Genomic DNA, 26,976 nt, shown 5'->3' with positions numbered 1-26,976 from the left:
CCAAAGCAGTCAATACCTAATCTAAGGTTAATGTCTTTAGTTAGCACATAATCACAATTACTGGAAAAGAAAATAAAAGACTTATTTTTATTGATAGAAAAACTAGAGACAGAGCAGAACTCAATTAGGGCAGACTTAATTTGCTTTAGCAATTAGGATAATATCATCTGCAAAAAATAGATGAGATATTTTGCGACCATTATTAATGAAAGAGAAAGGGGTCCAAACCCCACTATTGATCTTATCTTGAATTGTATAGGTAAGTCTTTTAAGGCATAGAACAAAAAGATAAGGGGAAATAGGGTCCTTTTGCCTTATTCCCCTATTAGGAAATTTTTTTTAGTGAAACAGTTATTTCAGTTGATAGACATGGAGGGAGAGGAAATATAATAGTAAATAAGATCAACTATGTTATGATTTAAATCTATTTGCTAAATGGTATTTTGAATAAAACTCCATTTGAGCCTATCATAAACCTTTTTTAAATCCAATTTGATCATCATTTAGCCACTTTTAGAATTTAATTTATAGAAGAAATGATTCAATTCTTTGAAGATTAAAGTGTTATTAATGCACTGTCTTCTCGGGACAAAATTAGTTTGATTAGCTAGGACTAAAAAGGGAACCTTTAATTCTGTTAGCTAGGATTTTTGTAATGATTTTATAGCTGACATTACAAAAAGAAATAGGTCTAAAATTCCTAATATGCTCAGGATTCTCACATTTGGGAATAAGGGTAATAGCTGTATCATTAACTTCAGCAATCCTATAGGGAATATTAAAAATATTGAAAATGAAATAAAAAATGAAATGGCCTAAGAATTCTCATTGACTCTTGTAGAATAAGGCATGGATACCATCAGGGCCAGAAGATTTAAGATTTCCTATAAAAGAAACAATAGATTTAATTTATTTCATAAATGAGGTAGCATTTAAAATAGACAACTCAGGATCTTGAAGGGAAGGGGGAAGTGGGAGACAATAATGAGAAGAGGGCTGTTAGCCTGTTAGGGTAAGGATCAACATATATATTTTTGAAATAGTTAACAACAATGGTTTGAAGTTTTAGGAGATTAAATTTCCAGCTATTAGAATCATCTTTAAGGGCTTTAATAGTATTTTTCTGCCTACGAATTAACACAACTATATGAAAGAAATTATTGTCCCTATCTCCTATTCTAAGCCAGTTAGATTTATAATGATGGGCTTAAAACACCTCTTCCTAGTCCAAAATCTTTTGATAGTGTCCCATAAATTTTTCATAAGATTATTCAAGAAAGGATTCTCATGCAAGGCCATTCTGCAGGATATACCTCTAATTCTATTTAATAATCGTCTCTTCTTTTTCAAGATATTTCCAAAGGTATTGAGGTTCCAATCAGAGATATTATTTTGAAAACAAATTATGTTTTTAGTCCAATATTTAGAGGAAATCCAAGAGTTTCTAATTTGGTTAGAAAAATCACTATGATATATCTAAGGAGCCAGGAACTTAAAAGAAGTATAGTGAGGCTCTCAGTTAGCATTATTACGAATTTTTAACCAATCCATTGTGATCAAACTTTAAAAGAGGAAGGTAAACAATGGAGTTATTTTGAAATAACATTCTCCAATAATCTGTTACAACAATCCTGTCAATTTTCTCCTTAATATTGCCTTTAAACCAAGTGTAATGGTTCCCTTTGAAATCTAAATCTTGCAAACCACAAGTGTCCAGACAGTTAACAAACTACTAGATAATGTTGATAATTTGCCCAAGTCAGAGTTTGTTTTCATCCCTAGTCTTACTTGTCAAAAAGAAAGATGAGTCATGGAGATTGTGTACAGATTTTTGAGCAATAAATACAATGACTATCAAATATAAGTTTTTGATGCTAATGGTAGATGAGTTGCTAGAAGAATTACATGGTAGTTTCATATTCTCGAAAATCAATCTCCATTTTGAGTTTCATCAAATCAAGATGTACGAAATTGACATTCCAAAGATGACATTCAAACTCATAACAATCATTATGAGTACATCTTGATGCCCTTTAGAATTTCAAATGCACCTGCAACATTCAAAGCAATAATAAATGAGTTCTTGCGCCTGTTTCTTCGTAAGTTTGTGGTAGTTATTTTGAACAAAATCATGATATACAACTCAAATTTGTAGCAACACATCAGTCACTTAGAAGAGGTATTAAACATATTACAAGAGCATAAATTTTTCATACGACAAAATAAGTGTTTATTCACACAATCTCATATAGAGTATATCAAGCACGTTGTCTCAAACGAAGGAATTCAGGCAGATCCATATAAAATATCAACAATGTTGCAATGACCTACTCCAAAGTTAGTTATTGAACTTCGTAGCTTGTTAGGACTAATGGGATATTACCAAAGGTTCATTCAACATTACACACAAGTTACTACCCCTTTGACAGCCCTATTATGAGCAAATACCTTTGTATGGAATGACCAAGCACAAGCAACATTCGAGAAGCTGAAGGAGTATATGACAAAAGTGCCTCTGCTCGCACTACCCAATTTCAACAAGGACTTTGTTATCGAGACAAATGCTTCAAACAGTGCCATTGGTGTAGTACTTTCATAGAAAGGTCACTCGATAGCATTCTTTAGCAAATAATTAAACCTCTGAATAGCAGGAGCATTCGTCTATGTGAGAGAGTTGTATGCAATTACGTAGGCAATATCTGAATGGCAACATCACCTCCTTGGGCATCGATTCAAAATTAGAATAGATCACCAAAGTCTAAAGACCTCATGAACCAAGTGATTCAAACTGTCTATGTAAGTTATTAGGCTTTGATTACTGTATTGTAAACAAACCAAGTAAATAGAACGCAACTGCATATGCTCTATCCTGCTTACTTAGGATAGCCTAGAAATTTGCTTTTCACACTGTTAGCTACTTAATTCTTTTTATGTTACAAGAAGCTACTGCAAAGGATGACTCACTTCAAAACCTGATCAACCAGCTTTAGAACCAGCAAGGTACAGATTTAACATTACACGATGGTGTAGTATTGCTCATTGTACCATCCTCTATTACAGTCAAATATTAGTATTGTTCAGTAATGGACCTTTAATGAAGAGTTATTTAAAACTCAATTAATTCCAATAACTTATAAATAATATTTGTAAAATAAGAGAAGGAAGATTAGTAACTTGAAAAACTTTAAGAGTTTCAAAGCCAAGTGATAAGTCTTTGTCTCTAGTTATAATATCTATATCATCTTCAACCAAATATTTAATAAACATCTTTTTTGCTATCACATACAGTTCTTATTAGATAATTTAAGAAAATGCAAAGGTAGTTGAAGAATAATAAGAATATTAAAAATATAATTTTAGATTTTTATTTACAATTCAAATGGATTGAACGTGATCTATATATGTTAAGCATACAGAATATATTAACAATAAGTAAAGTGTGACATCATTCTTAAACTAATATATAATATATCAAGGATTATGAAAATGTATTTAAATTTAAAGAAATAAAAGATAAACAAAACCTTTATTTTCATGTCTTTCTTTCTTATATATTCCTACTTGTTTTTGGATTGCAAGAAGAGCTTCAAAGTAGTGTCATGGGTTGTCGAGAGAGTCGTTCGATGAATCTTGAGAATTTAATTGCATATTTAACCTTTTATTTTTTTTTGTTTAGTCTTTTTTTTTTAAAATATTTTTTTAAATGTTATTCTAATAAAAAAACTGGCTTATTCACATTTCTTGTAAAAATATAGTATATATATATATATATATATATTATTATTTCTTTCATCTACGTCTCTTAACTTATTTTTCTTTTCTTTTAAACACTTAAAGAAAAATCTATTATTTTTTCCTCTCTTTCTCTTAGCTATCATTTATATTTCTTTTCCTTTTAAAGTCTAACAAAAATATTTTTTTTCCTTTTTCTTTCTTTGTCCTCCTTAATTCAAAAGCTCAATTCTATTTAGATCTCTCGTTCAATAATCAATGGTTCACTTACCTTTCCGAAGTCTTAGTGTTTTGGTAACAACATAAATTTAGATTCATTAAATTTAATTTTTTATCACACATCTTAAAAAAATAATTATATGTATAAAAATTTTAAGTCCTTTCCTTCTTTATCTATACATACATTTACAATATAAATTTTATTAATCAAAATAATCACTATTGTTAAAAAAATAAAAAGAATTTTTTTATTAAAGTTCCAAAAAATGTGTAAAAGGAGAAAAAGAAAGAAACAAGAAGAGAAATAAATTAACGTAAGTCAAATAAGAAAAGAAACGAATAAAGATATATACATGAAAAAGAAGAAGAAGAAAATAATAAGAAAAAAAAAGATAATAAAATTTTTATTGAAATATATTATATTTTTGTTTGCAAGAAGAATGATGATAAATAATAATTTTTTTATGAAATTAAAATTTAAAAAAAGCTTATTTAATTTTTTTATACCAAGGGATTAAAATGAAATAAAAAAAATTAAAGGACTAAACAAAAATAAAATATAAAGGTAAGAGACCATGCAATTTATTAATTTAGCCTAAATTATATCAAATTTTATTAAAATTTAAAAGAATCATAAGTTAATTTTGGATGAAAATCAAGAAAGAATATCATAGAAAAAGATATAGCAAAATAAGAAAAAGAGCAGGAGAGGGATGGAAGTTAGAATTTTTGTTTTAGATTTTAATTTAAATTCTAGTGTATTTATTATTTAATTTTATATTTATTCACGATGTGACACTATTTTATCATTGATCCATTACAAAATTTGTCAACATTACATCAATGTATTTAAACACTGCATTATTCTGGCATGAGGTTGAATACTTGGACCTAAGGTTAAATTTTTATGGAATATAAATTAGGAAAGTTACAGAGTGGGTACTGATTTATGTTACAAGGATAACAGAGATACGATAAACAATTGAAGAACAGACAAAAGATGAGAACCCTAGCTTGGTGGAAAAGAACTTCTGGTTAATGGTAAACATAAGATTCCATGTTCGAATAGGTTTTCTAGCCATAGAAATGTTGAAAATGTTCCATTAAAAGACAATAGTTCATTGTTACGATTGTTATAAGCACGGATTAATCAGGTCAATTTAAACAACTGTAAGTTAAAAGTAACCCCACAAAGGTCATATATATATATATGTTAACAAGAACTGACAAATTTTACTTTGAATAATCTTAAGAGCATATTTTAAACCTCATCAGACGAATTATATTTTAGAAATTGTCACAATTTGAATTGATCATAAACTAATTGTTTAGTTCACATTGTTGTAAAACGTAAACAAAAATCCACTTGTTCACTTACTCTCATCTTCCCTTGATCAAACGGAGAGTCAAATAACATGACAACTTTTGAGTCCATCAACAAAAATAGAAAACAAATATTCTAAATTTCTAATAACGTGTGTTTGTGATATTTCAACTTTAAAATAAATAAGATGTAATCAACTCTGAAATTTAAGCTCTCATTTTTTAGAATGAACCTCTCTCAATACATTTTATCTTTTGGTGCTCATGTGACATTTCATATCAAGAATCACATTCAATATCTAAACCAGTTCATCTTATTCTCTCACACACGATTTGTAAAAAAAAGGTTGTAATAGGTGAAAAAATAGTAATTTTATAATACTAAAGCGATCCATATACATTAGTTAAAATTGGCATGTTTACACTTTCCATAATCATGATAATGAATATTCGATTTTCATAGAAAAATAGTAAAAGTTAATATGTAAAAAAGAAATTGAAAAATAATATAAAATAGGGGTGATATGGGGAATGCAGTGTGGGAAGGGTGGCGAGTGAGTGAAATAGAATTTGTGAGGGGACAAAGATTCCTTTCCTTGTTGTTGGTTTGGACCATAGACACACACTGACACACACCTGCTATTGCCTATTATACAACACCACTGGGTCCCACTCACTTTCCTCTTCTCTTCACGTGCTTTGCCCCCTTCGCTTCGCTTTCTCTTCATTTTCTCATCCCTCTTATCTCTTCGCTTTCTAATTATTATAAAATTAATATTCTTATTACATAATAATACACCTGTGCATCGCATAAATCAATATATTAGTTTTATAAATTTTAATTAATAATACATATGTAACACTTTCATCCCCTAAAACAAATAATCTTTCGTTTTATAATATGTGAATCCGCAAAGTGTCCCAAATTAAATGACCATAATTAAAATATTTTTTCCTTTTGGATAACATTATCGTAGTTTCATGATGTAGTGGAACAAAAGCCCCAAATCCCAATGAAGTGTTTTAATAAATATTAGAATTGATTATTGTAAAACAAAATAGTCATTAAATATATATTGTATTTCGTGTCAACCGAACAAATTTTTAAGATTCTTTTTGTATCTATTTAATAATTTGAGTTCAGAAGGTTTTTTCTTTTAAAGAAAGTGAAACATCTGTGTTGTTTTCAGGAAAAATCTTATTTGCAAGCTGAACAAAATTTATCCCAAAGGAACTCAGTATAATCACTAATTAAGTTATGAATCCTTGTTTGAGGTCGCCTTATTTTTGGTATGACTACAAAGTCTACAAACAGTTTCTACAATGCAATATTATAAAAATTGCAAATACTAGGATATTAATATGGAAGATTTCACATTCAGTTGTCATAAAACAAAAAACAAAAGTAACGTGCACGTTACATCTCTTTACAAACAACGCGCTTTTATTTTTATATAACTTTCAAGTGTGAAAATAACATTGACAATAAAAATAATTGAGTCTTTTTCTTTCTTTTTATTTAATTTTTTTAAAAATGTACAATATTTGCTATATGTTTATATGTATTGGTTTAATTATAATTTTGGTCTTTCTATTATAATTAACATGTGATTTTGATTTCAATTGTTTTCTTAAATATAATCTCTTAATTTTTCAACTGAAATAGAGAAAAAAAAAAACTATCCCATGCCCAGGACATAGATGAGGCATGGAAACAAGGAATAATGGGAGATGGCCCATGCTCAGCTCTATCCCTGTAAGTATCTAGAGAACAAAATAATTGTAAATTACTATTTGCAGCTTTTTGCCCTTCATTTTTCATTGGTTAATTTCTTTTTTTTAACCTAGTCGATTTGTTGCTAAAATGTTTTATATTCTTATTTTTATTATCTTCACATATCAAACAATCTATTCATTTATATTCAACAAAATATTTGATATTTATAACAATTAAGAAACTAATTAAATATGATTACAAATAAAATAACAAAAAATTAAATTTACTTATGATATATTTTTGTTTATAAAATCAGTCAATTACTGAAGTTTAATCTTGACCCTCCCTTCTAAAATTTGATTGTTTCTTCGAAATTCCTTGTTCTATTTCTTCACGGAGAAATGGAAATTACTCTATTACTATTTGGAAAGTTTAAGTGCATGATGCTTTATATTTATGAGATAAAAATTCTTATTACAAAGTGTGCTTGCTTTTAAAATGAATAAATAATGATATATTTGCACTTAATTAATTTAAAGTATACATCGATTTCGATTTTCTAAATTTTAAAAATAGATGCACTTTTATTTATATTTTTTTTTTTATAAAAACCGTTGAAGTAAGTTTTCCCTATTTATTCATAGTATTTATGTTTGTAGACAATGGTAGCTTTTTTTAATCGTTCAAAGACGGGATACTCCAGTTTGGACTTTGAATGCATGCATCCTCTCTTTCAGGGTATATTTACGAGTTTATGAATATATTATAAGTTTGGTAGACTTTTATATATATAAAAAAATAACTGAAACTTCTAAATTTTAGTTTAAATAGTTAATTATAGTAAGATTTTATATAATTTTTTATTATAATATTTTTTTGTTTTTAAATACTTAGATTGAATATTAAAATAAAATATAACAAAATTATTTTATTAATTAAAAAACACCTTCCTTATATGGAAAGGAAACCATGATTCAACTCTTTGCTTACGAGTATATGGAATTGTGCACGCATTGTTCCTAAATATTTCATGGAGCTGGACCCCAAGCAAAGAAGAATTCAACGAGTGACTTAAATATAATTTTAGTTCTTATATATTTATAAAAAAAATTTAGTTTCAATTTTTTTTGCTTTTATATTTTTGTGAAATTATCAATTTGATTTCTTTTACGAACATGCCTTAATAAAAAATAATATGCTATAAATTTAATTATTTACGTCATTATTTAAAAATTATAAAAAAACGAAACTTACAAAAATATAAAATGAAAATATATTTAAGCTTTAATAATTTAAATAAGGTGGACTTGGTTGAAGTCGTGTTGATTTCCATACTTGCATGTGTTGAAATGTCTCCGATATGATTAATAAATATTCACATATCGCGAGAATAAGACGAGACGACAATTACGGTTCACAATCACAATCGCGTGCTTACGGTGAGCTACAAAAAGGGTAAAAATACGAAATTATATATTACAATATTGAATATATGTAGAGAAAGAAAAAGGTTAAGATGCGCCGGGGTGTGTGAAATGCGCACTCTTGGGGATGCAATTGCATCCAATTCAATTCTAATCCCATCTATGAAGCGCTGCCCGTTAATAGCACGACAATGCCATTTCCCAATAAAAACAGAACAACTTTCCCGCGACCGTCACGACACACGCCGTTACATGCCAATCCAATCTCTCTTCGACAGCGTTAACGCCGTCTGCACCCCACCTCCCCTGTCCCCAGCCGCCTTTATTTATCACCGGCTGTATCCGGTCCCAAAGCCCAGAGTGACCGCCAAATGCCGGTCCCCTCCACAGAGATTGGTTAAAGGATTGACCGCGGTTGAAATCATTGCACGCTGTTTTGACCACTCTGGTTAAGTCCCCTTCCCCTCACAAAATCCACACACCCTTCTTCTTCTGCCTCTGCTTTCCCTGCAACAACAACAAAGTAGGAAATAAAAAAAAGAAAAAGGAAAAGAAAAATCTCAAACTCTCGTGATTGTGGATTTGGATTGCTTCTTCACGAGCTCTGTTCTTAGTTCTGAGCTTGAAGATTAGTTATTCGCGTGAATTTTAGAGTTTGTTTGTTTTAGAAGCTGCGAGCGAGGTTTTACGGCTGTAGAATTTCGCGAGGAGTGTTTCGGATGAGAGATCTGTGGTGAGGTTTGTGGAAATGGCATCATCGGAGGTGACGATGAACGGAAATTGCTTGAACCATAACGATGCTAGTAGGAACGCTGCTACAGAGACTCAGAATGCTCATTCGCCGACCACCGCGAAAGGTAGGTAACTGACACTGTAGGTTCCTTTGTTTTTTGTTTGGAGTGTTTGGAAATTGTAATCGGTTGTTTTTGTTTGGCTGTGATGAATTTCTTGCAGACGCGGAAGTTGCACTTTTCAGGGAACTGTGGCACGCCTGTGCCGGTCCTCTTGTAACTGTTCCACGGGAAGACGAACGCGTCTTTTATTTTCCTCAGGGACATATTGAGCAGGTAAATTAATAAATGATTAGTTAATTAATAAAACGATTAATTAAGTAATTAATTCCGGAAAATCGTTGATATAACTTATTAGTATTCCTTTATTTATGTTTTTTTCCATTTGGAAATCACCGTTTTCCTTATGGAGCTGAGTTCAGATTTGTTAGGAGCTTTGCCTTCTTTTCTTGTATTTTTTTTTGGGGACAGAATTTGTGTTCTGGTTAACAGATTGGAGTCAGATGGGTTCAGTTTTTTTATTTTTCTTTTTGGGTTTCTGGGTGTTATGGTTTCGGTTTTATGATTTCTGGGTTTTGTGGCTTGCGAAATAGGTGGAGGCGTCGACAAATCAGGTGGCGGACCAACATATGCCGGTTTACGATCTCCCACCGAAGATCCTTTGTCGGGTCATCAACGTGCAGCTGAAGGTAGTGTTGTTCGATCTGTGCCACGTTTTGCTTATAAAAAATTCCCATGCTTTAGAACAAAGCAATCCTCATAAAAGAATGATTGTTTCAGGCCGAGCCGGACACGGATGAAGTGTTTGCCCAGGTCACCTTACTTCCCGAGTCAAATGTAAGTTCCCAGCTCAAAATTTTTTATTTTTTTTTTTGGCTTTGGTTATTGAGCGAAAACGTGATCCTTATGCTTATTATTATTATTTTAATGTGGGTGTCGATGATAGCAAAATGAGAATGACATAGAGAAGGAGCCTCCGCCACCTCCGCCGCCGCGATTTCACGTTCATTCATTCTGTAAAACACTGACGGCCTCGGATACCAGTACCCATGGTGGGTTTTCCGTACTGAGACGGCATGCCGATGAATGTCTTCCTCCTCTGGTTTGGTTTCTTGCCTTTTTTTTTTTACTGTCGTTCTGGGACTTTGTTTCAGTTTCTTATTATAGGTGGCTGATGTTGAATGAAATCTTGTTTGTTGACAGGACATGACGAAGCAGCCACCCACCCAGGAATTGGTGGCTAAGGATCTGCACAGTAATGAGTGGCGATTTAGACATATCTTTCGGGGTAATTGCTAACTCATCCTTCCTTTCTATTTGTCTAGTTTGTTTGGTCAAATGCTTTTGTGTAAGTCTTTGTTCTACTTGTCAGTAGAGTGTAGATTGTGACTGATAAGTTGAGTGAATTTCAGGTCAACCCCGTAGGCACTTGCTTCAGAGTGGTTGGAGTGTTTTTGTCAGCTCCAAAAGGCTTGTCGCTGGGGATGCATTTATATTTCTTAGGTTTGTTATACCGTGAACTGGGCTTTAGATTGCACTGCTTTGTTACTTCCACTTTTTTATTTAGAGTGGAACTAATTTAGGGACATGCAGAGGTGAGAATGGGGAGCTTCGTGTTGGTGTCAGGCGAGCAATGAGACATCAGGGGAACGTTCCATCCTCAGTTATATCTAGCCATAGTATGCACCTTGGGGTCCTTGCAACAGCTTGGCATGCCATCAGGACGGGGACCATTTTCACTGTTTATTACAAGCCGAGGTTTGTTGAACCTGATATCTTGGTCATTTCAGCTTGACCTCCTATCCTGAGAGTGGGCATGTAGGATTAACAGTATTTACTTTAATTATTATTTTGCAGGACCAGTCCTGCTGAATTTATTGTTCCGTACAATCAATATATGGAGTCCCTCAAAAATAATTATACCATAGGGATGCGATTCAAAATGAGATTTGAAGGTGAAGAGGCTCCAGAGCAGAGGTACGAGGGATTGATGATGTCTTCGTCGCTGATTGACTTGTCATTGTGCATGTTTTTTTTTTTTTCTTTTCTTTTGCCTCTCCAACTGTTAATATAATGTAATCCTGTTGTGCTTTATTATTACTAAAAATTCAATTTGAATGGAAGTAATCTCTTGACATGGTTTGTTAAAATTGTAGGTTCACTGGTACCATTGTTGGAATAGAAGATGCTGATCCCAAAAGGTGGAGAGAATCCAAATGGAGATGCCTCAAGGTTGTTCTTCTAGTCTTTGTGCCACTTTTTATTACATGTTAAGTAAGGCATTTTATAATGGCATTATTCTTGTCATTCAGGTGAGATGGGATGAAACGTCCAACACTCCTCGTCCAGAGAGAGTTTCCCCTTGGAAAATAGAGCCGGCTATTGCTCCTCCAGCTTTGAATCCCCTTTCAATGCCCAGGCCTAAAAGGCCTCGGGCTAATGCTGTTCCATCATCCCCAGATTCCTCCGTTCTTACTAGAGAAGGTATTGTTATTCAGTTCTGGATATTTGATGTTTCCATGAATATCCTCTTTGCAAACATATGGTCGAGGCCTGATATGTTTTGTGTGACTAACAGCATCATCTAAAGTAAGCATAGACCCTTCACCAACAAATGGGTTTCCAAGGGTCTTGCAAGGTCAAGAATTCACGACCTTGAGAGGCAATTTTGCTGAAAGCAATGACTCTGATACTCCTGAGAAGTCTGTTGTTTGGCCACCTGCAGTAGATGATGAAAAGATTGATGTTGTTTCTACTTCAAGGAGGTATGGTTCAGGGAGCTGGATGTCAATGGGGAGGAATGAGCCAACATATTCAGATCTTCTTTCGGGCTTTGGGGCCAGTGGAGATCCTTCTCATTCGGCCTTGATTGATCAAATGACTACTGTAGCTTTTCCTGCTAGAAAGCAATCTTGGACTGTAATGTCCTCTGGTCTCTGTCTGAACATCTTGGACCCTAATACAAAAGGTTCTGCACATGGTGGTGATACAACTTACCAAGCTAGAGGGAATTTGAAGTACAGTGCATTTGGTGAATACCCTGCACTGCATGGTCATAAAGTTGAGCATTCGCATGGAAACTTGATGCCTCCCCCACCCACACCCCTAACTCAATATCAGAGTCCTCACTCAATAGAGCTTATGTCAAAACCAGTGTCAGTGAAAACTTATGAGGCTGTGAAACCAAAAGATGGTGACTGTAAGTTATTTGGCATCTCCCTTATCAGTAGCCCTGTAGTACCTGAGCCTTCTGTTTCACAAAGAAATGTGAGTGATCCAGCTGGTCAAATGCCTCTTACATCACACCAACAAAGAACATCTGAAAATGATCAAAAGTCAGATCACTCAAAGGGCTCGAAACTAGCAGATGGTCTAGTTGTTGATGACCATGACAAGCCATTACAGACTTCTCAGCTGCATATGAAAGATGTTCAAGCCAAACCTCTTGGTGGTTCTGCTAGGAGTTGCACTAAAGTAAGGTCCTTTACTGTCTGATGAATAAAATAATGAGAGCTCAAAGTTCGCTGGGAAAATTAACCACATGCTTTTTGCTTTAGGTTCACAAGAAGGGGATTGCACTTGGTAGGTCAGTGGACCTTGCAAAGTTCAGTGGCTACAAAGAATTGGTTGATGAATTGGATGAGCTGTTTGACTTTGAAGGAAAATTAAAGTCAACTGAAAAAGATTGGCTTATTGTCTACACTGACAATGAGGGTGATATGATGCTTGTAGGCGATGATCCATGGCAGTAAGGATCTGTTTTTAATTATACATCCTTGATCCGCTGATTGTTTAAATGTTTTATTTTTCTTTGGGTGTGGTACATAATTTACGTAGTTCTATATTTTTAATTTAGGGAGTTCTGTGGCATGGTTCGGAAAATTTTTATCTACCCTAAAGAGGAGATTCAGAAAATGAGCCCAGGTACCTTGGGTTCAAAAAATGAAGAGAACCAGTCGGCTAGTGAAGGTGCAGATGCTCAAGACATTAAATGTCAGCCACAACAGGAGTTAAACTCAGATAATGGCCTTGACGCCTGATCATTAGTAGATTGATTTCCATAGCTTTCAGGTAACTTTCTGCGTCTCGCATTCCAGTGAGCACTGGATTCAATTATTTTAGCTGTCCAGATGAAATTGCCTCATGTAACGTTGCCATATGTGAATTTGAATCTAGTTTAGTAGAAGTATCTTATGGTGTCAGGTTTTGTTTGGATCCACAGATTCCGGGCTGGAAAGTAGGGAACTGTCATGAAGCCATTCAGTTGGAAGAACATGACTTGAAGATGAATGTAATCGAGTTGGAATCAATATAGATGACTTGAAAGAGTATCCATCCAATTTTGGACATCCCGGATCTAGTAGTTTATGCCTGCCCGTTATACACTCCTAATCTGTAATCTGTGTTTTGAGCGAGGTGATATGGGCTGATATCCATCTTCCAATTTTCAACAATCCTTCCTTGTTAGTTGTACATAGTTGTTTCTCTCCCGCCCGCTGAACACCCAACCCATTAATGTAATGAAGTTCATTTACAAGGGCAGCCTTATGGTTGGTATCCGGTTTATTTGATTTTAATTTTGATTCCTATTAATCATAATTTGTGAGATGGAAATTGTGGATATTCCATTTTACTTGATGTATAATTATTTTGTTCAAGTTAAAACATTTGTCTGTACCTCGTGTTTGGGGAGAGGTCAGTTGGCCACAGGGATTCCGTGTGAATGGCGAACTTGGAATGGTGGTGTCATGTTAGACTCAAAAGTGATATGTATGTGTAAATGTGAAACCAGATGAAATGGACACTAGTTATGTGTCATCGCTTCCTTGGACATTTGTAGTGAGGCTACGTGATGAAGCGGCATTCTAGGAAGCACGATATTTCAAGGTCTATTAGTTTCTTTTGGGTGGAGTCAATAGGTCAATTAGTATCTGGAAGTGGCGCATTATTAATGGTACTCATCAGCTACTTTGTGCTACCCTAGGATTTCACTCCATTTGTCTTTTTAGATTAAAAAGGAAGCTCCAATGGGAATCGTTTTAATTTTGCCGATTATACTGCAGATTCAATCTATCTTTTCTGTTTCTCCGCTACCTTTCGGTTTTAAAGGGGAAGATACATTAAGTGTGTGCTGACCATAATCGGGGGAAGAAACACAGAGAATCGCTTTCTGAAAGGTTTTGTCCTTTCTGAAAATTGAGTAAAGAGGACAATAGGTTGGTCATACAAATAATACAATGTTTCACATCAAAACGCGTCTTCAAATATTTCCTTGGACTAATTGAACTCGAATATCATCAACTTTTGGTTCGACACGAACATGTGATATGTGCCAACCAGTAACTGCTGTTGCAGAGGTAAAATTCATGTGAAAATTTCTTCTGATTCAACTTGAACAGAAGTTACCAGATCCAATATTGTACGCCTGAATTGCGGACATTGCAAAGTAAAAACTGATTACAGTTGACACACGGACTGTGAAACGGCATCCACCAGTTTTATTATTATTTTTTTTTTGTAAAATCTCGTTAGATCATGCCATTGAAGCCTGCCGAATCCAAGAGTACTGCTTTGATTTGCTCCGGATGGACATCCTGACCTTCTTTGCATTGCTGAAATAGGGGAACGTTAGCCCTTACAAAACAATCATCACTTTAACAGCACCCACGATTTTTTAATAAATAATTATAAATCATCTTGCTGAATTCCTAATTACTAAAAACAAAGAAGGGATTGAATGCTTTTTATATTTTTAAAAGTATGTTAATTGACTTTTAGTCATCGTATTTTGATTTATGTAATTTTAGTTTTTTAACTTTAATTGTTTACACTTAATTTTCATAGTTTTTTTTCAATTATTTAAATTAAGTCTTTCACTTCAAAATTTCATTCAATAAACTTTGTTATTTTAACCTATATGCAACTTTGATCTATCTAATTTTAACTGCCCATGCTTAATCTTCTTAATTTTTTAATTGTACAAATTCAGTCTTTCACTTCAAAATTTCATTCAATAATTCACTGAATTTGTGCAATTAAAAAATTAAGAAGATTAAGCATGGGCAGTTAAATATAGATCAAAGTTGCATATAAGTTAAAATAACAAAGTGGTGAGGTTGTGGATAAGTCTTTCCAAGAGAAGAAAAATAATACAAAAATTGAATAATTTTTCTTTTATAAATTAAAAATAACTAATTCTTTAAAGTTTTAAAGAAGTTAAATGAGAAGTTTTTAAGAAAATCGAAAAGTATAATTAAATTAAACTTGTAAAATGAATTTTATTAAATTTTTATATTATGTTTCTTTTTTTACAGATGTTTTAGGAGTATACAGCAAAACTCTTTTAATTGCTATCTACTTCAGTGTGTGTAACCTTAGTGACAACTATTCTACAGTAGGGTTTTATAATGGATCTTGACAGTAATCACACCAGATTACTAAAATAAAATTTAAGGAATTCCACATGAAACATATATCTCTTCTATCTATAACAAGGTACCAGATAGATGGGATACAAAGTTCGGTAGTGAATTGTAGCCTGGATATCTATTACCAAGGTTGCAAGCATTGAGAAAAAATATCAATTGACCTTGCAGTGTGGATGCAACATGATTTGATTTCCAAGTGATGTAGGTAGATAACAGAATAAAAAGTTTACCTCGGCTCGAAAAATATCCATAGCAAATCCATTGAAACAGCTGATAACAGCCTGCTGAATGTCTAATCCAAGGTTATCCAAAACCCTCATGGTTGAGAGCAACAGACCAGGTTTGCGGGCACAAAACATGTGTATGTTAACAGCCCTTCCTTCCCGCAAACGAACCTCAACCTGTTCAAGGTGAAGACAATAATTGCACAATTGGATTATCAAAACCTTCCATTAAATCATACTACCAGCAAACAAAATGCTCAACTACGCCTATGAGCCTAGTGTTAAACCAAGATTGATAAGTATAATAGAGTAAGCAATAAGATACACGCTTCATTCCAATTTCCACAACCCCCCCCCCCCCCCCCCCCAAATACAAATAAAAGTTCAATTCCACATAAAAAAATTGCTTGCTGTCAACATAACCACACAACCATAACTATTTATAGTAACAAGAATCAAAAGTAAGGAAGCAAGGTCGATTTGAGCATATTTGAAAGCCACAACAAACACCATTACCCTGGCAGGTTGGCCACTGGGGCTTGGCAATGAACTGGGGCATAGTTCTTCTTTGATTCGGCTCGGAAGTGCCGGAGGAGTAGGTGTCAAAGGATGGAAGCTTGAGGCAGGTGTAAGAGAAGAACCAGCAGGTGTTGACTCCAACTCATTATGAAGATCATTGATCCTTTGCAGAAGCTCCTTAAGATACTCAATTGCATCCCCAAGGATTGAAGCCCTGTCCATCTATCAACCATACCATGTCATAGAATCCATCACAAACCAACCAACACCGATTACCAAACTAAATTAATCCTTATCTTAACATTCACTCGCAGATTAAAATCTTCAAGAATCATTATAAGCCATGTGGTGTGTTTCTCATGGGTGTATATATTATATAATATAAGCATTAAGGATTAAACATTCAAAGAACATGAAAAGTAAGGGCAATTGAAATATTAAGAGGAGTGAAAGGGCTCTTACTTTGCTAATCTTAGGAACAACGGACCTCAGCATGTAGAGCCTATCATTGAGCTTCTTCCTACGGCGTCGTTCAGCCATCAAATTCTTAGCAGGCATTCCCTTCTTCTTCCCTTTCTGATCCAAACCCGTGACAGTGCTGTTTCCATTGGAGCTGTTTCCACCATTCTTGCCACTAATCTCTTCAACCTTATTATAATTACTCTCAGTCAAGTCATCAGAATCATAGTTCAACCCTGACCCATCAAAACTCACATCTTCCACCTCCTCTTTTCTCTTCTTGTCACTCCCTTCCCCCACTTCACACTTCCCTCTTCCACCTTCTGATCCCATATTTTTCCTAAGTGCTGCTCTCTTCTGAAACAACGTCGGCTGTGCCCCAGAAGGAGGTAACGATTCAAGGGGCCTCAAAATCTTTGACCTGTTAAGAAATAGAGGCTTCGAAGCAGAACCTTCTTCCAAGTTCTGAAACCCCGCAAAGGCGGTGCTGCTTTGAGGTGTTGTTGTTAACTGTGTTTCTGAGTTCATGCTAGGAAGCGCTAACTGGTTACCCAGAAGGGAAGAAGCTCTACTGAGAAGTGGCAAAGAGGACGAAGCTTGAGGATCAAGAAACCCCACTTCACAGGCCATGTCAAAAGGGTTGAGCAGAGAAGAGAGAGTGGTGGGTTTGGGGTTGGAAGGGAGAAAGTACTGAACTTGAGAGGGTGAAGGGTCGAGGTTGTTGAAGACGGAGGAAGAGGGAGAGCAAGAGGATGAAGAGTCAACAGCGTGAAGCAAAAGGTTATCTGGGTCAGCGAAGTTTGGGGAAAAGGTCATGTCTTGATGGTGGTTGTGGTTGGTCATGTACCATTCCTCGTCCACTTCCAACATGGGTTTGAAGGCACAGATAGATCCCAAGTCGTCTCTGTTAGTGTTTTCGACAAAACCAATGTTTGTGTTTGTGTTTCTGTCGGTGGTTATGATGTTGCTGGGCCTGGAGGTTCTGGCCCATGAAGCTGAAGCAGAGTTTTGGTCTTCTCTCTCGTCCATCCACGCAACGCTGGGGTTTATTCTAGACATGATGATGGTTTTGGTTGAGAAAGAGAGAGAGGGAAGTTAAAGGAAAGGAGGGTGCTATTGTTGTTGCAGAAGGAAAAGGGCATTGGCTTTTTTTGGAGAGATTGCGATTGTTTGAGAGAAGCATAGGCTTGGAACGTTACAACACACTTGCACCAACAACCAACCACCGCTTCCCCCATATAGGAATGCAATGCATTGACACGATGAGTAGGATGGAGTATCACATACACTCACCCCTTTGTGCCCTTTTCTCTCTGTGCTTCTCTGTTACTGTTTCTACACGTGGAAGGATGTTTCACCATCCTGCTTTTTTTTTTACTTCCATGATCAAAATTCACTTTAAATTATTTTTTTAAATGTAAATTCAATAAGATCTTAGATGCTGCATTTAAGTCTCATATTCTTTTTTCAATTAAAATTATGATTTTTTAAAAATTAATATAAATAATTAAAATATATTGAGAGTATGTTAAAAGCTATGTAAAATTTGGTTAATAATATTTTTTATGGACACATTTCACTTTTCTTCTTTGTACTTTATCTTGTGGGTAATTTTGTTTCTCTTAATTTTAATTACCCATATTTAATTTTTATACTTTCTTAATCATTTAATTTAAGTCCAACACACCAAAATTTCATTTAATAATTAATAAGAACAGAATAAATATATAATATCTTTTTGATAAATTATTAATATAAAAAATATCATTAATTAATAAAATATATTATAAATATGATTTTAAAAAATGTTAGTATAGTTAATAGTGTTTAATAATACAATAATTTGGTATTAAATTATAGCACATTTTTTTTATACTCTCAATACATTAAAATTAAATATAGTTTTAATTAAAAAAATATGACTTCAAGCGCAAGCAAAGATAAGTTGCAGTTAAGTATGGCTTTCATTGGGCCAGTGTATCCCTCTTACCATTTGCTAATTTTAAAATTTCCTTCTCACCAAGTTATCAGTTATCATTTTATCTACACTTCTTGTTTGTATATTTCTGGTTATAATAATAATAATATAAATTATACCCATTTGATTTAAAATTTGATGCTTCCTTAGCAAACTTGTTGTTCCCTTTTGTAAATGCCAATGTCATCACTCATTTTATCTATTTATCCAGACACGGCCTGTGACTATGAACACGTGAATAGTGTTTGACAATATGAATAAGGTGGAATTTATTTTATTTCATCTCGTAAACACAAGAAATGTATAATGACGTGTGTTTTTATTCCCATGCAAAGAAGAAAGCTTTATCATCGTCATTCCACAGCCTTATCCTTTCACAGACATAGATGGATTATGGGGGTAGATCGATTTCTATTAGATTTAGAGAGAATTAGTATCATAAATGTATTGCTTATTAATTTGCTAAGCCAACAATGCCAAGGTTATGCAGATACAGATTCATATAGAAAAAAGATGATAAGCCCTCTTCAGAGGAGCAGTAATATCACTGGCACGGATGAAGTTAATTTTATTACAGCTTTGATTTCTTTTCATCTTTTTCGCTTTCATGCTTTTTGTTTTTCTCTTCCCTTTACCAGTTCAACACCTCATCATCAACCGTGGGAGTGCACGAGGTTAGCATCACAAATTGATGCGTTTACTGGTAATTAATTATCAAGGTCAAGTCAAAACCAATGATTATGAATGTGTTTACATTAATTGTTTTGATAATTGCGAATATAAATCGGTGAATGAGTGCGACACCGTTCAAGTAACGTTTTCTGCCTGTCTATCTTAACAAAATACGCTATATATCTTCTGCATACAGAAAATGAGAATAAATTATCTCATTATTACTCGTTGTTCTTAGAGAAATAGTTAAATAATTAATATATAAAAGTTATTGGGATATATTAATAATATTAAATGTTATATTTTAATAAAAATATTTTTATCGTTTCTTTTAAAATAATGGTTAATAAAATCATTTAAATAAAACACTTTCTTTTGGTAAGATGTTCGTGTGAGAAATACTTGGATAAGGTTTGTCACAGACTGCAATACTTGGAGTTGGATCTAGAACCTCAGATATAATGATTGTGATTTTGATATTAAACTGCGTGCTATATTTATTTAGACAAAATTTTAGTGTTGTTTTTTTGTATTTTGTTAACCTTATTCTTTAGAGGAGTTGAGGATCAACATTCAATAATAATAAAATTTTACTAAAAAAAATTATTTATTATATTTTTATAATTTTAATATATATATATATATATATATATATATATTAAGAAAAATCCTTATTTTGTAAGCATTGTTACTTTTCTATTAAAATTAGAGTCACTTTAATAAATTACGCATTAAATATTGATGTAAGTTATTGAAATAAAGTTTGATTAAAAATAATATTACAAATGCTTAAAAAATATCATTATATGATTTATATAATATTTTTTCTCTCACAATAATCATATTATTATACACTTTTTCTGATCTTTTCTCCATGTAATGCATACTATTGTACATAGAAATTGTATGAATAGAATTTTTCTGAAAAATAAAACCAAAATCTTATCCTTTTAGCTGATATTAGGAAGATAGTAGAAAACTAAAAAGAAGGCTAAGTACGTAGTGAGAATTAAGGGAGGGAGCTGAAAATAACAGTGTCTCAAGCATCTCGTGAAGCTTTTCTTGTCACCGCAGTTACTACCCAATTGGAACTATAACACCTCTCTCTGTGTCTACCACAGTATGGTACACAATACTCCCTCTCCTTCTTTCTTTTTTCAACGGTTACTTCCCAAACTATTTCAACTCTATCTCTAACAATCATGTCTCTATCATCATCTTTTCTTTTTAAATATTACATACCAAGAAGGCAAAATTATTTTTCTTTTTCAAAATTATACATTAAAATGTAACATAAAGAGTCAATTTAAATAGTATATACTTAATTATTTTTACATAATTTTCGCATATGAATTATATACATATATAAAAAAATTACTGAAGAAAGGTAATCTCACCATACTATAGACAAAAATGAAGTTGATATAAAGAAAACTCCTAAACCCATATTTGGGGAAGAAAATATGAATAAGAATGGGGTCCACAAGATGTAATTGTATTTACATCATGCATGTGTAAATCTGGCGAGAATTGAATGCAAGAAATTGAATTAAAATCGTATCATTTGGTGAAAGTGTTAGAAAGTGGAGAGGGACAAGAATCTTAAATAAGGTGCAGTGAGTGCTGTGCTGTGGCTGTTGATATAGGGAAGGAAAGATACTCTTCTTTATTGTTTCTCCACTAACCTCGTGAACATGGGGCATAGAACGTTAATTTGCCCTTGTCTAGTGGGTTATGTCATCATCACTAAATATTTGAATTCTGCACTCGCCTGAACAACTTGTCCACTGGTCTGCACCTTCAGTTTTTAATATATTGCACCATTGCTGCTGATCAAGTTGTGTCTGCATGTCTTCACAAATCTCAAGTTTGTTAAATTTTGCTCGTTTTCAACAATTAGGAAGTGCATAAAAAAATGCTATATCCCAAGTTCAGCCCAGAAAAGATTTTCAAAGTTGAATCAAAATCCTTTATAGGCTCTTGCAAATCGTGCTTCTGGGCACTATTTGAAAAAATACTATTATTTTTATTAAAAATCATTTTAAAAATACCTTAAACATCAGGATAGAGGTAATAATATGTTTTAATATAAAATTTTTACTAATTTCTTAACCAGTAACTCAAACACTAATTAGCATCTGTCTACTTTATATTGCCAAAATAAAAGAACTAATTAGTACATGCTGCATATATGGTTTCCCAATTGTGCGCACAATTTAGTTCCACCCTTTATTGACCAAACCACGAAAAATACATCAACAACATTTGATAATGAATTTGAATATTTTCTTAAATTACAGGATAAGGCAATGTAAAAAATAAAAAAGAAACAAAAAATTTAATAAATAAAAATCTACCATAATCAGTTATAGAATTCATAAACTAATTATATTTAGAGTGTTTTTTGTGAAATATCATATTTAGCTTATATTTATTTATTTAGTATGTGTTTGGATTGGATTATTTTTACTGATCATAAAAAAAAAAACAAAAATGCTATTATTTCTTGTTTAAAAAGTTTTAAAAAATTAGCTTGTAATCTTTGAAATTTTTTTATAAAGAAATTAACTTATTTAAAATAAATAAAATTTTAGAATTTATGATTAAAAATTATTAACTTATTTTCTAATTAAATTTTATGTTTCTATTTTATCATTAACAATTGATTATTATTATTTTAATAACTATTATCATAACTTTATATATTTTTAAATTTTATCTTAAAAAATGTGAATATATTATACAATAAAATAAAATAAATTATTATAAGATTAATTTTTATTTAACTTGTTCAAATATAAAATTTATTTTAACACAGTGTTTTATAAACGAGCTGATTTCACTTGTTTATAATATTTTTTTTAGACATTACTTAGAATAGTATTTAAGCTTATAGTCTAACATAGGATTTTTTTTTCCCTTACTACTTTAATAAATTTACTTTTTATCTTGAAAATATTTTCAATTTATTATAAAATATTAGTTAAAGTTTATTTTGTTCACTGTTATAAGACATGATAAAAATACAATTATATGAATGTACCAAATAATAAAATAGAAGAAATTCAACTAAGACTTACTTCTATTGCAATAGTAATATTATAAAGTACTAAATAGTAGGTTTGCTTAAAAAATTATTTTTAAATAAATCAAATTGTTGAACTGAACTAAGTTACGAGTAAAAAAATTGAACTTATGTGAGAAAATTAAACTTGTATGTGTGAGCATAATTCGAGAAGCAAATTATTTTTAAATAAGGTATAGTTCACTTTAAGAGAACTTTTTATCAATTTACATTTCTTCATTGTCTTTTCCCTCTTTCCTTTAATACATTAGTCTTTTTAACCATTCCTAATTGAACCCTAATCTCTCTAGTTCACACCAAATTAACTTAGAATGAGACGAGTTCCCAGTCTTCAAGTACGGTCGCTTGAAGCTCCAAGTCCCACCAAAAGTATGCCAAAGATTCCATGTAAGAGAGACGAATGAAAAATGCATCAAAGATCAAAATGCAAGATGTAAAAATGGATGTAAATGGTGTAGAACAGAATGATTAATTGTTGCCTCCAAGGTTCCTTTAAATAGGGCTTTGAGAAACATAAAACTATTTTATAGTTGACTTCTTCCAGGTGAGCACAGTCATGCTTAAACTTGATACATGAGCATGCTAGTCAATATGCATAGTCGTTGATAAGTCTGTAATTAGACCCTATTTTATAGCCTATATATTCATATTTGACCTTTATTTTATTTAGTGTTTATACTAATTTATATATTAATTATGCAGTTTGGTATAAAGAGGCTGTAAGTATACTTTGGGTGGGTTTTTGGGCCCAAATTGATAGAAGATTAGAGCTTCGCAGCAATCAGTTGCCCAGACCCTTTCAACAAGCACGGGGTGCTTCGAGCCCATGTACCATCGTGCTCAAGGCCTTGCACGGTTGTACTCATCTGCGGGAAGCCCAATTATGAAGAATATTTAGGACTTTCAAACCCTATTAAAAGGAAGATCTCAGGCATCGTAACGGGTACCGTTTTTACATCTAGTCTTTGGCTTTCAAATACACTTTTCATCTTGTTTCTCTTACACCTGATCCTTGGCACATGCTTGGCGAGACTTGAAGTTTCGAGCGATTGTACTTGAAGATCGGGAACTCATCTCATTCTAGTTTACTTTTCTTTATACCTTTGTTTATGATTGTTTTAGTTCTTTTCTTTAGTATGAGTAACTAAGTTCATAGTTAATGTTATGAGAACTATTGTTCATGAATTTATGGGGTTTTGACGTTTGAATCTAAGTTTGATTTCCGTTTCGTGATTAGATTTTATCCTATTATGCTTCTCTCTTAATCCTAATTAATTATATCGTCAGGCGACCGTACCTCGGTTAATTAATAGATCTATAGGGTAAAACGAGACAAAGGATTAAGTGGACCAAACCAATCTTTATCTTCTAATCATTATTAAATTAACAAGTTCATAGGTTCCTTAAGCTTTCTCAAGTTGATGTCTTGCATGACTATTGGGGATGTTAATTTAGAGAAAAGAATATTAATATTGCATGACCATTAGGTATTAATAATATTCGTATGAATGATTAGTAATAACAAGAAAATCAGATTTAGAGTTAAACAGAAAAATAATATAAAGTATTGGATGAGAAAACCCATATGTCCTAGGTTTCTCTCCAATAAGTTTAACTTAGACGTACATTGTATTCCTTGCTCTTAATTTATAATTAATTTTATAAATTCTTGTTTTAATTAATCTCATATCTTTGAAGTTTAAACAATTGAATTAGGAAATTTTTAGTGATTGGAAAACAATCCTTGTGGGACGATATTTCGGAAACTTAATTTAAGAACCCTTTATTACTTCTCGATGGGTATATTTGCCCTCCGAATAGTCGTGCATGCGTTTGAAGCACCTTTATGCTTGATGATAAGGTCTAGACCTGCTGACTACTGTGAAACTCTATTTTCCAACCAATTTGGATTCAAAACACGCCTTAAACCCAATTGTGACCCTTTTTATGCTAAACTACACAATATACATATAAATCAGTGTAAAACTTAAATAAAATAAAGGCTAAACATGAATATATGGATTGCAAAAGAGGGTCTAAATACAAACTTGTCACTTGAACTTTGTTTAGATCAAGTTGATCAGTAATGAAGTATTTTTGAGTTGTCAAATGAAGCTTCCAACTCATTTATACTAGCAAGGTAGCTTAAATGGTTCACCAAAATTAGATTGGAGTTATCATGTGCAATGAGAATGTTAACAAATTTATAATTTGTTGGTAAAAGAATGGAGATATTTGCAAATAGAATGACGGGATGTGAATTGATGGAAAAGAATGGAATAACAATGTGACTCTAGGTGCAACTATTTGGATTGTTTATATATTGTAGACTTGAATAGAATTTGATCAAAATTTATTAAATGTGACATTTTATTAGGTTTGAAACTTATGCCATTTGATCTTTATCACTCATATGCACACAACTCATTATATTATAAATAATCCAAATAGAATGACAATTTAGCCATTCGTGGTAAAATTCTATTTAAGAGCAAAAATTAATGACTTCCATTTTAGTCATACAGATGATGGCAATACTTGCTTAGCCATCATTTTATTATCTGATAGTTCAATGTAACTTGATTTGCTTGAACTACACAAGAAAAAAATATGATAAAGAACTAGACAAAATAATAGGTACTCTACTTGAAGCTCATTGAAAATATGCTAGCTCAGTTTTTCTATTTTTTTAAGATATTTTATAATTGTATAATGCGTACTTGTAGGAATAAAATATGAGTGAAATTAAGTTAAGTTTCATATTAGATAAGCTTTGAATTGGAGGTTAGAAAATAAGAAAATGAGAGTTGAATCAAGTTTTCATAAAATTTAGAAATTAAATTTAAAAAATTTATTTGATAAATTTAGTTTCAAATTAAAGGTAAGATAAGTTGAAATTCTAAAGACTTTTTTTATTAAAAGTACAAAAGGAAAAAAGAACAATAAAGTTGATATTAATTCATTCCAAAATGTAAGAACAACTTAAAGTCTTTTTTACTATTTAACCAAAACTTAAACTCAATATCTAACAACTCAAGTATTTTTGTACTGGTTTTTTTAAACTTAACAATCTAAGTATTTTTATGATTATATATATTTTCAAATTATCATACATATAAGTATTCTTTAACACATCTCTTCATACTTTAAACACACAAAAAAGTAAAATTTTACATTTAAAAAAGACTTAGAATAATTAGACTTTTAAATGAAAGAATGACATTATATTCACATATGCATGTCCAGTTTTTTGCTGAAATGTATGCTTCTTGGTATGACTTCTAACATCTTAATTTTTGTTGGAGATATTTATATATCCATTAGTCATATTGTGAATCTTCTTTGAAAAGGTTTTTATATGAATTCTTACTCCACTAAAAGTACTTTTTGTATTTTTCTTTTTGGTAATTTAATTTTTAGTATAAAAAAAGTTGAATAAAAATTTATTTTTGTCTTTATTAAAAACTTTGATATTATTTTCTTAAATAATATGTTTGTTTCTTATGTCATTACTTGTTTTTATTGTTATTAAAAAGATATTTACTTAAAATATTTTTGTTGTTGTTATCTTCCTTTATACTATTAATATGTATTGTTTTTTTAACCATTAATGCTTTGAATACTTATTAACACTAAAAACACATAAACATTTTATCAAATAATATCATAAAATTTAACTAAAACTTAGTTAATTTTCATACATCAAGTAGGAAAAAAATATAATAATTTATTGTTAATTGATATTTTATTGATAATACATTTTAAATAATTATTTTCAAGTAGGATAGCATACATATCTCTAAGTATGCTTAAATAGGTTAATATTACAAAAAAAAAATTGAAAAAATTTGACATAAGAAAGAAATTGAAAAAAAATTGTAAAAAAGAAAAAAATTATTTCGAAATTGTTTTCGTGATTTAGTATATTCTAAAACTTATAAAGGAGAAAAATGAAAAATGGTCCCACACTTTTATAATTCTTGCCAACCCAAACAAGAAAGATAAGATAGGGGTTGTATTTTATTTTTCATTTATTTTCTTCAAATAGAGTAAATTGGAAAAATTATGTTACATAATTAATTACATGGGTTTCAACGGTACTTTAATATATCAAAAAGTCATACATTAAATAGAAGTCAAGTCAATAATTGTCTATGTATATTCATGTTGCTCAACTCATCAAAATATCTTTAAAAAATAAATATAGTGAGATCCACAAGAATCAAAGCAAACAATATCTCAAATATAGTTGAGTGCAACGATGTTATAGGCTTGAGTGAAACTTTGGCAGGACATTAACATTGGAACTTGAAAGGATAACTTAAGCCACAAAAATGTATGTGTGAGGCAAATCCGTTAGCCTTAAAAAATGAAGAGCTTCTAATCCATTCCTTAAAAAGTCTCA

The 26,976-nt window shown here is 31.9% G+C and overlaps 2 protein-coding genes across 6 annotated transcripts; one reads left to right on the top strand and one right to left on the bottom strand.

Annotated features, from left to right (window-relative positions):
- The first annotated feature begins 8,532 nt into the window (after positions 1-8,532).
- Positions 8,533-14,466, top strand: LOC113866868 (auxin response factor 2A-like). Of its 4 annotated transcripts, none has more exons than XM_027501668.1 (15): positions 8,533-9,272; positions 9,370-9,482; positions 9,800-9,895; positions 9,987-10,043; positions 10,153-10,308; positions 10,410-10,494; positions 10,619-10,709; positions 10,800-10,964; positions 11,064-11,183; positions 11,363-11,438; positions 11,519-11,690; positions 11,785-12,680; positions 12,764-12,954; positions 13,063-13,277; positions 13,429-14,466. In XM_027501668.1, exons 1-14 carry the CDS (start codon positions 9,164-9,166, stop codon positions 13,244-13,246), a joined length of 2,511 nt encoding a protein of 836 aa, XP_027357469.1. In that variant the 5' UTR covers positions 8,533-9,163; the 3' UTR covers positions 13,247-13,277; positions 13,429-14,466. The 4 variants fall into 4 exon arrangements, 3 of the variants coding, with proteins under 3 accessions (XP_027357469.1, XP_027357479.1, XP_027357474.1); XM_027501678.1 differs by having other exon boundaries at positions 8,838-9,272; positions 13,391-13,994; XM_027501673.1 differs by having other exon boundaries at positions 8,839-9,272; positions 13,410-14,215.
- LOC113866885 (transcription factor ICE1-like) lies at positions 14,405-18,046 on the bottom strand. Of its 2 annotated transcripts, XM_027501684.1 has the most exons (4): positions 16,840-18,046; positions 16,375-16,599; positions 15,865-16,035; positions 14,405-14,818 (listed from the first exon to the last, which is right to left on the bottom strand). In XM_027501684.1, the coding sequence occupies exons 1-4, from the start codon at positions 17,893-17,895 to the stop codon at positions 14,735-14,737; spliced, it is 1,536 nt and encodes a 511-aa protein (XP_027357485.1). In that variant the 5' UTR covers positions 17,896-18,046; the 3' UTR covers positions 14,405-14,734. The 2 variants fall into 2 exon arrangements, with proteins under 2 accessions (XP_027357485.1, XP_027357488.1); XM_027501687.1 differs by lacking the exon at positions 16,375-16,599 and having other exon boundaries at positions 16,840-17,997.
- Positions 18,047-26,976: the final 8,930 nt, after the last annotated feature.

The sequence above is a fragment of the Abrus precatorius genome, unplaced genomic scaffold, assembly GCF_003935025.1.
Source record: "Abrus precatorius isolate BTA unplaced genomic scaffold, Abrus_2018 Scaffold10, whole genome shotgun sequence".
NCBI lineage: Eukaryota > Viridiplantae > Streptophyta > Magnoliopsida > Fabales > Fabaceae > Abrus > Abrus precatorius.
This window is presented reverse-complemented; position numbering and strand designations above follow the sequence as displayed.